Raw genomic sequence first — 8,920 nt, forward strand, 5'->3', positions numbered from 1 at the left:
GCTGTCTGTCCCCTGCGCACCTGTTGGGCCATCAAACGCCCGGCCTGATTGGTTGATCGCTCCAGTCTAAAGTTGTATTATTTGTTAGTGTGACCCCTGAATCAACCGGTCCGGACTGCACACCGGGCCGAGACTAGAGCATAATAAGTGTGAGAACGCGGCGAGATGAAAGAACACACTCTGTACCTGTGGGAGGAGTGTGTGTGTGTGTGTGTGTGTGTGTGTGTGTGTGTGTGTGTGTGAGAGAGAGAGAGAGAGAGTGCGTGTGTGCGTGCACCTGTGGATACGGTTGGAGCGCTGCCTTGCTTAGATTGTTTCTTTTATAAGTCCGAGGAAGACGTATGAACGACAGCGGAGCCGCCATGGATGAGGAAACCGTGAAAGAGGCGCAGCTGCTGGACATCAGCACCAGCACGTCGTCCCGGGCAGAGGAGGAGAGCCATCAACCGGAGAAGCCACCGTACTCCTACGTGGCTCTCATCGCCATGGCCATCCAGGAGAGCTGCGGGAAGAGGCTCACCCTGAACGGCATCTACGACTACATCGTCTCCAAGTTCCCTTATTACGAGAAGAACAGGAAAGGGTGGCAGAACAGTATAAGGCACAATTTAAGCCTGAACGAGTGCTTTTTAAAGGTCCCCAGGGAGTGCGGGTCGGACCGAAAGGGCAACTACTGGATGCTGGACCCTGCGTTTGAGAACATGTTCGAGAAGGGGAACTACCGGCGGAGGAGGAAGGTGAGGAGACCCTACAGACCCCCGAGTGGCAACTACCCGGAGCCTACGCTCTACCTGCAGGAGAAGCACCTGTACGTGCCGCCGTACGTCAGCGGCTCCTGGGCCCTGTGCCAGCCCGGCTCAGCCCCGCAGAGCAGCTACCCGGCGCCGCAGTTCATCTCCGGACACACCCGGAGCGTCTCCCCCCCGGCCGCCTACTTCCACCACCCCGCTGCTTACGGCGCTTACCACCACCACCACCACCACCCGTCCGTGCTGGTCCCCCACAACGGGTATCCCTTCGGCGCCGTCGCGCAGCCCGTCAGTCCGGATGGAGGAGCCGTGCCGGTGGCCTACACCTCCTATGCGCGACAACAGGAGGCGCCATTGGTCCATACGTTTGACACAGACTTTTAAAAAGTTTATCTGTTCCTGCATTTCGGCTCTATGTAGTTTGTTTGACATGTTTGGAAAGTTGAAAGTTGTGTGAATTTGTGAATTTCTCCTGTCAAACAGTTACAAGTGCCAAGGAGTTGAGCTACAACGTTACGTTTTGCTTCACAAATGTGTAAATCCAGTGAGAAAATTCCATTGAATTTGATTTTTTTTTTTTACTACTGGGTCTCGTTTAAGAAATGATACATTTATTTTAATACAACAGAAGAGCTCCTTATTTACATGAACATGTAAACGTTTGCAAATTTGTGTTTGTAACTATGTTATTTATTTCCGTTCTTTCGTTTTTTCATCTGAGCTGCTATGCAAACAGTTGGTTACACTGAGGTACCATTGAGTTTTTTTATTCGATTTCGAATGTTTACTTGATGTAAACGACACGTTTGCTAAAATAAAATGATATTTTTACATCAAACAGGACCTTTCATTGACTGACTGACTTTACTTGACTCATATTATAGGTTTCCTTCCACTGCCACTATATATTACTACTGCTACTAATACAAATAATAGTAGAAAATAAACCCCAAATCAATAAAGCAAATGATAACTTTGTAACTTCAAAATAACTTCATCATAAGCATTGTAGGGCATTTGTATGTTTGAAATTCAGATGACTGGAAGCTGATAATCATTAATGATGCTACGGCGACATTACAAATTATTACATTACATTACATTACAATACATTAATTTTAAATGGTGACTAGTAAAGTTAGCGAGTGTTTCAACTTAAACTCTGTAATAATGTGAGCTGATTCCTGTAGGAGCCGTGTAGGCAGACGGAGGGAAGCGTCCTCTGCCGCACTGCTCAGACTCCAACCAAGCAGTGGATGGCGATTTAAATTAATTTCACCAATCACACTACAAAGTAAAAGGAAGAGAAAAGATTCAAGGTGACGTAACGTATTCTTTATGGTTAATTCCTTTCGACGTGCATTTGACTAAGGAGGTTGTGAATTATATTGGAACGCGTCCCGGGTGCTCACGTATTTCCGGTTCCGTGGCAGGGCGTCAACTAAAGGTTCCGCTTGCCGCGTGTTTTTCGCGTCTCTACTACAAACACTACATTTCTCATGTTATTTATTTTACGTTTCGGCGGGAATGGAGACGTTTAACCAGCTCCTGTTGGAATATCCCGAGCTCATGTACGGAGGATTCGGCGCGACGGCGTTTGTAGCCGGCGGAGCGCTCATTTACAAAATCGCCACCAGGTAACTTAGTTGTTTCCCCGCCGCGCGTGTTAAGCTAGCGGCACCTGAACGCAATTATCACAGGAAAGTTAGACTACAACGTTTGACAGCTGTTCTACCGCTGCACACCGAGTGAATACAACATTCAATGCAATCTAAGAGGCAACGGCAAATAACACAAGCGCTGTCATTAAGCAGGATTGTTGCAGGTATTGACGTTAGCATGGGCGCTAACTTTGCTAGCCGCGCTAACCGGTGCTGTTACGCTCCCAATCGAAAATCCAGCGTGTGTTTACGTCAGTCAATGCTAATGACAAATGACAGATCACAGAGTTTGAAGCTCGTATTTGCATGTGAACCGTTCTATTACACCGTTATATAGATACAACACTGTTAAACATAAACAAGGCGGCGACACATTAAATAAGAAAGGCAGTTAAGTCTATAAACGTTTGTAATTTGTGAATTTAGTCAAGTTATATGTTGTATATGGACATTCCCTCAGCCAGATTCTGCAGTATTCTTTGAAGTATAACTTGACAGAAGTCCATTATGTTTGTGTATTTGCAGGAAGAAGCCCACCTATGCCAACGTTAACTGCTGGTTCTGTAATCAGAACACGGTGGTGCCCTATGGGAACAGGAACTGCTGGGACTGCCCTTACTGCGACCAGTACAACGGCTTCCAGGAGGTACAGTCTCACCACAACGTCACAACAGCTGGTCCTCCTGTCAGTGTCCTTCTCTATGTTGTGATTGTCATGAGTTGCGTTTGTTTACCTTTGACAGAATGGCGACTACAACAAGCCCATCCCAGCTCAGCACATGGAGCATCTGAACCACGGCGTGTCGGGCAGCCTCCCCCCGTCTGAGGCGCCCAAGACCATGCAGTGGGTCAACTGTCAGATGCTCCTGTGCAAGAAGTGCAACAATAACCAGTCGGTGAAGATCAAGCAGCTGGCCTCCTACATCCCCAGGGATGACGTGAGTGCGGCGCTCTGTCCGGCTCGGTGTCACGCTTACCGGAGCTGCGATGGCGGTGGATGATTGATCTGCTACGTTTATCTTTTATGTCGCAGGAGAACTACGATGAGGAAATCGAGGCGTACAAGCACCACCTGGAGCAGACGTACAAGCTGTGCAGGCCGTGTCAGACAGCGGTGGAGTACTACATCAAACACCAGAACCGGCAGCTTCGCACGGTGCTCCTCAACCATCAGCTCCGCCGCAGCAGAGAGTTTGATAACACCTGTGTGAAGGTCGGTGTGGTCCAAAGCACACTGTTTACTCCTCCAGATGAGATGAGATAAACCTGGCAACATGGCGGTCGCCCCATTCTAACCTGTTCTCCCTCTACAGAGCTGCCACCCCGCCTCCTCTCCCACGAGCGTCATCCTGTTGCGGCTCCTGGCCTTCCTCACCTGTGCGTTCCTGTTTGCCGCAGCCTTCTCTGGATTAGCGGAGCAGCCCGCGTCCCCGAGCTCCCCGCAGACCCTCAGCGGGGGGGTCGTCCCCCCAAAGCTTCAACCTCATAACGAGTCCAGCCCCAAGAACGAGAGCGGCGGAGAAGTGGCGCTCTGGCAGAGTCTGCTGGAGCTGCTCCCAGAGCACACGGTGGAGAAGACCCTGCTGGTGCTGCAGTACGGACGAGACAACCAGCTGGCTGTCGTCTCTGTGGGCTTGTTGACGTGTTTCTCTGCCGTCTTCTTAGCAGGACCCGTCAGGTGAGCACTTGATCCCTTTAATCCACCTCAGCAACGCCATCAAAGAGTTGTCGTCTCAGCAGAATCAAACTCTTCATCTGTCCCTTTTTCCCCTCCGTCTCCAGGCTGAGGAGGATCGACGCTGTGGCCTCTGTCCTCTGGTTCGTCCTGCTGGGCTTCTACCTGGCAGAGAGTTACCTGAGCGTGGACTGGGCCTGGTTGGACACAGCCAAGCTCGGCACCACGTCCCTCTGTTTCCTCGTCAGCTTTGCCGCCGCCGTGGCAACTCGCAAACCCACGGGCCCCCGAAGAGCCAGATACCGAAGGTCAGAACCTGAAAAGTAACGTGTCGATGTGCTTAAACGCTGAGCTCGCACACACACACACTTCGACACATGATGTGTGTGTGTTTCTAAGCACTGAATCCAAACTCATTCTCCTGTCACTTCTTTCCTTTCTGTGGAACAAACTGCTCCGTGTGTCTCTTTGTCTGATGGTCCCTCTGTCTTTCCTGACGGCTGTGTGTGAGTGATTGTGAGGTTGTGACTGCAGAGCCAAAGCCCTACGATCAAATGTGCCACTGCAGTGATAACAAAGTGTCGCTGCTGTGGCCGATCACAAACACACTCTGCTCTCCAAAGCTCTGACAACATGAACACACACACACACACACACACACACACACACACACACACACACACACACACACACAAGGTCTGTAGCTGCTGTTCAGTTTGCGTGCTGACCTCGTGTAATGATACAAACTGTCCATCATAGGATCTGAGCTTAGTCTTGTTACATTTAGTTTAATGTATTTAAAGGTACAGTACTCTTTTTTTTTTTTTAAAGACGACCACGATCATAGGAATTCTTTGTATTTATAACTGTGAAGTACTTTATTATTATCATGTAGATGAATTAATCCTCAGTCTATTCTAATCACTCTCACTACAGAGCGTCGTGAGGCGTTCAAATATATGTTTTTTATTTGTAACACTGTGTTTGTGTGTTGTTGGAGCAGCTCACTGCATGAAACACTAATGACTGAGATCACTGCGAGCACTGGAAGGACATTTCTGATGCTTTATGCCGGCGTGTTCGTCGCATCCCTCCTGTAGCGTTTAGACGTTTGTTATTTATTACCGAGCCTTTATTGCATCGCACTGTGACTGTAACACAGTAACTGGAGTGTGTGAGGCACCAGAGCAGAGGGTCAGGGTCTGACAACAAGTAAGACTTTAGGTTTGTCTCTTCAGTTAAAGAAAGTAATCATGAGTGTGTGTGTGAGGGGGAACAGAAGACGAGACCAGATCCCATTATTACATTGTTGTAGTTGTATTTTGCTCGTCTTGCTTCCTCTTCACGTCTTGGCTAAACCTGACAAACGGTTGTCACGGATACGATGAGACTAGGTAAACAATCAAAGCAAAACGTTGTCATTTCCACTGTCGCCTCCAAACAGTATTAGATTCTCAAGCTGCTTCAATAAAGGAATAATGATGCTGTCAGACTAACGAGGTGATGTCATCGAATCAACTAAGTGGTGTTATCCAATAAACAAAACATTTGTTGCAGTGACATCATCCAAACTATCAGATTTACAATGACGATGTTACATTTATAGATGATGCAATCCAGTTATTTATTTATTAACTTCATATTCATCTGGTGGGGAATGTTGAGACGACTGAGCAGAGTCAGGCTCAGCAGAGTCAGGCTCAGCCGTCCAGCCTCAGTCCAAGTTAGTTTGTTCTCCACAGTAACGTTGTTTTTGTGTCCCTGCCTCAGTTTCCCCCCTCTGCCCTGTACTCAGCCAGTCAGGCTCAGCTCTGGATCAATAATGGATGTTAAAAGGTTTCTAATGAACTCGTGTTGTTTTATTTTCTGCTCTCCTGATGGATGGAGCTTAAATTGGTGTCCGATCTGCCTTCGGCTCCGCTTGAAGACTTATCCTCCCCCTGTGTGTCTCAGTGTGAGGCGCTCACCATGGAGACTTCCCTCCTTTTATTTGACTCCATGTCAGAATGGAAACATGGTGACATCCGCCTCAAATCAAGACACTGTGGGATGAGGATCGATCCTCCGCCCAAAACACAGCCGCCCGTCCTCAGTAACCCTGCGTCCTCGGCTCAGTTTGGTGGAGTGGAACACACACACACACACACACACACACACACACACACACACACACACACACACACACACACACACACACACACACACACACACACACACACACACACACACACACACTGTCCTTCAGCCTTCACTCAGCAGCTCTGATGTGTGATGGCAGCAGCAGTATTAGGGTAGCAGTATTAACAGGAGAGTCCACACTTCAGTATTTATCATTTTAACCGACGAAACTCGATCATTAACTGTGTGCCAAGCATGCGTTAACCTCTCACCTCTCCTGTTTATAGAGTTTGTCAGGTTTGGCAGCAGTAGATCTCCAGATATGTGATGATTTAGACAGTATTGAACCCTGTGGATGGTATTTGTTGGGTAGAATCTTGTAACTGTGATGTTTCTGTGCATGTTTGCTGTCCTGTAGACTTTTTAGAAGTTTCATCTCAATCAGCATCTCTGGTCTAAATGTTTCAAAAGCTTTAAAATCTAAACTTTGCCAAATATGAATGAAGACATTAAAGTAAAGTTTGCAGCTGTGATTGAGCTTTTGTCTCGTCTCTATTCGGAGGCATCTTCATCTTCATTTCCCCATCGTCTGACAAACCGCAGCTTCAAATTTGGACCGAGATGAATTTTCTGCATTTATCTGCTTTTATCTTTTTGTTTATTCGAGGATAAAACCTGGAAGTGTTTTTAAGGTGTCGTCCTCGAAACGCATGTAAGGTTTTAGATCACTGTTCACACCCAGTTTGCACGTTTTGTTTGTTGTGAAGACAATGGAATATGTTGCTCTTCCTGTTTGAGTCTTTCTGATAAGATCGACCTCCATTTCCTCTAAAGCACTAAAACGTTTAAGCATAAACAAAGTGATAAATAGAAACTACCTAAACTAATTTGGTGAATGTAAATGTTTTTACGACACTGTTGCCGTCGGTAACCGGTCCGTAGCTAACAGATGTGAATGTAGCTTTGCTTTTATACTCTTTTGCATTTAATTGTACCCGCGTTTGAAAGAGAGTGACGGCAAATCCTCCGTTTGGATTTGAAACTAAAGTGTTATGAAATCTATGGAGGGGTGTGTGTGTGTGTGTGTGTGTGTGTGTGTGTGTGACTCGCTGGGGTTGTGTCCAATGCTGAGGAGCTACCTGCTATGTGGCCAGTCAAACACACACACACACACACACACACACACACACACACACACACACACACGCTAACACACACACACTCTCTTTTGGGTCATTTCATACTAATATCAGTGTTGATCTGTATTTCATGTCCATTCTGCATTGACAGAACCTTTTGGAGGATTGATTGATCTCGTGTAATAAACCACCAGTGAAAGGATTTGGCTTCTGCTTGTTTTGTCACTTCACTCACCCTTCTCACGCAGCCCCCAGTGGAACCGCTCAGTCACACTTAGGTCACAACGGCTGTGTGGAATGATGAAGAAGGCTGTGGAAACTGGCGGTGTGTGTGTGTGTGTGTGTGTGTGTGTGTGTGTGTGTGTGTGTGTTGTGGAGATGTGGGAGATGGAAGCAGTCTTGTTGAGCAGCATTTCAGATCCTTTATGTCTGCCAGGCACCATCAGCTGCTGCGTGTGTGTGTGTGAGTTTGTGTGAGTGTGTGTTACCCAACAGCTGTGGCAGCCTTTCACCCAGCAGCTTGTGTGTTTGTCACACACTGACTCACATTGAATCTAAATCTGAGCTCCAATCAGACAGCGGAGGGTTAAACTGAAGCTGTTGGTCCTGTTTATTTATTTTCTAATGTTAAACTCAGGTTCATCACAAACCCAAGCTGTTAACCCAGCGTGTTCGCAGCAGTATTTCTTCTTCTCTGGGTGTAATATCTACGTGTTTGCAGCCGTACCCACTGTGTGACTCCAGGTAGTAGACGGTCCCGATGCTCTTGTGTTGCAGATTCCTGGCGGGCAGCTCGGCGGCAGCGGCGCCCCCCTTCGGCACCCCCCTCTCCTCGGACATGGCGGACTCCTTCGTCCCCACTCCTCCCCCCAACCTGTCCAAGCTCATCCACCGGCAGCAGCAGCAGCATCAGAGTCCCAGAGAGCGCCGGGCCTCGCCCTCCTCCCTGCCGGGCCGTCTGAACCGAGCCCTCTGCCTGGGCACCATCCCCACGCTCACCAGGACAGGTAACATCACGCTCCTTCATCCTGCTCACCTGCCCGCCTGTCACATTGAGTCACTGAGAGAGGGAGGCATGAATGGAGGAAGAGGTTTGTGCTGCCGGTGCCTTCTAGTCTTCTTCACATTGTGCCTCATACACACTAATCCCGGTTGGGGACGTGGCCTGTCTGGTGTCTGATGATGTCGTGTATCTTCATCTTAAACGTTTCAGGTTCAGGCTACCTGTTTAGTGGAAGCAAACCTTCATCACAGTACAAAGACTCGCCGCCCTCAGGTAATAAAACGCTTCAGATCAAGGAGCAACCAACACCTGAATTACACACAAACCTACACTATAATCAAAGGTGTGTGTGTGTGATATCTGACTTTTCCTCTACTTTAAACACACACATCCTGCTGCTCTCTGGTTCAGATTACTTCTCCCTCATCTCGGGGAGCCGCCCGTCGTCCCCGACCCCCTCTGTGGCGGGTTCTGTGACGTCCAGCTCAAGCTCCGCCCGACATCGCCGCCCCCTCATCAGCCCCGCCCGCCTCAACATCAGCGGCCGCAAACTGCGACTCTTCTCTCACGCCGAG

At 48.3% G+C, this 8,920-nt stretch overlaps 2 protein-coding genes across 3 annotated transcripts in view; both read left to right on the forward strand.

The window, feature by feature from the left end:
* The first annotated feature begins 206 nt into the window (after window positions 1–206).
* Window positions 207–1,790, forward strand: foxl2l (forkhead box L2-like). Its single transcript, XM_076163388.1, has one exon. The coding sequence runs from the start codon at window positions 342–344 to the stop codon at window positions 1,131–1,133; it is 792 nt and encodes a 263-aa protein (XP_076019503.1). The 5' UTR covers window positions 207–341; the 3' UTR covers window positions 1,134–1,790.
* Window positions 1,791–2,195: 405 nt separating this feature from the next.
* Window positions 2,196–8,920, forward strand: part of tmem201 (transmembrane protein 201) — a 9,081-nt gene continuing 2,356 nt past the window's right edge. Inside the window, exons 1-9 of one of the 2 annotated variants that reach the window (XM_076163386.1) lie at window positions 2,196–2,386; window positions 2,936–3,056; window positions 3,154–3,348; window positions 3,444–3,623; window positions 3,724–4,088; window positions 4,193–4,393; window positions 8,120–8,433; window positions 8,556–8,618; window positions 8,757–8,920. The exon at window positions 8,757–8,920 is cut by the window's right edge and continues 121 nt beyond it. In XM_076163386.1, coding sequence (XP_076019501.1) covers window positions 2,277–2,386; window positions 2,936–3,056; window positions 3,154–3,348; window positions 3,444–3,623; window positions 3,724–4,088; window positions 4,193–4,393; window positions 8,120–8,433; window positions 8,556–8,618; window positions 8,757–8,920 — 1,713 coding nt within the window. In that variant the 5' untranslated portion in view covers window positions 2,196–2,276. The remainder of the gene's footprint in view (window positions 2,387–2,935; window positions 3,057–3,153; window positions 3,349–3,443; window positions 3,624–3,723; window positions 4,089–4,192; window positions 4,394–8,119; window positions 8,434–8,555; window positions 8,619–8,756) is intronic. The other variant, XM_076163387.1, reaches the window with a different exon arrangement.

This window comes from Genypterus blacodes, unplaced genomic scaffold (assembly GCF_046128005.1).
Source record: "Genypterus blacodes isolate CSIRO-AG114 ecotype Tasmania unplaced genomic scaffold, CSIRO-AGI_Gbla_v1 ptg000131l_1, whole genome shotgun sequence".
In the NCBI taxonomy this organism is placed as follows: Eukaryota; Metazoa; Chordata; class Actinopteri; order Ophidiiformes; family Ophidiidae; genus Genypterus; species Genypterus blacodes.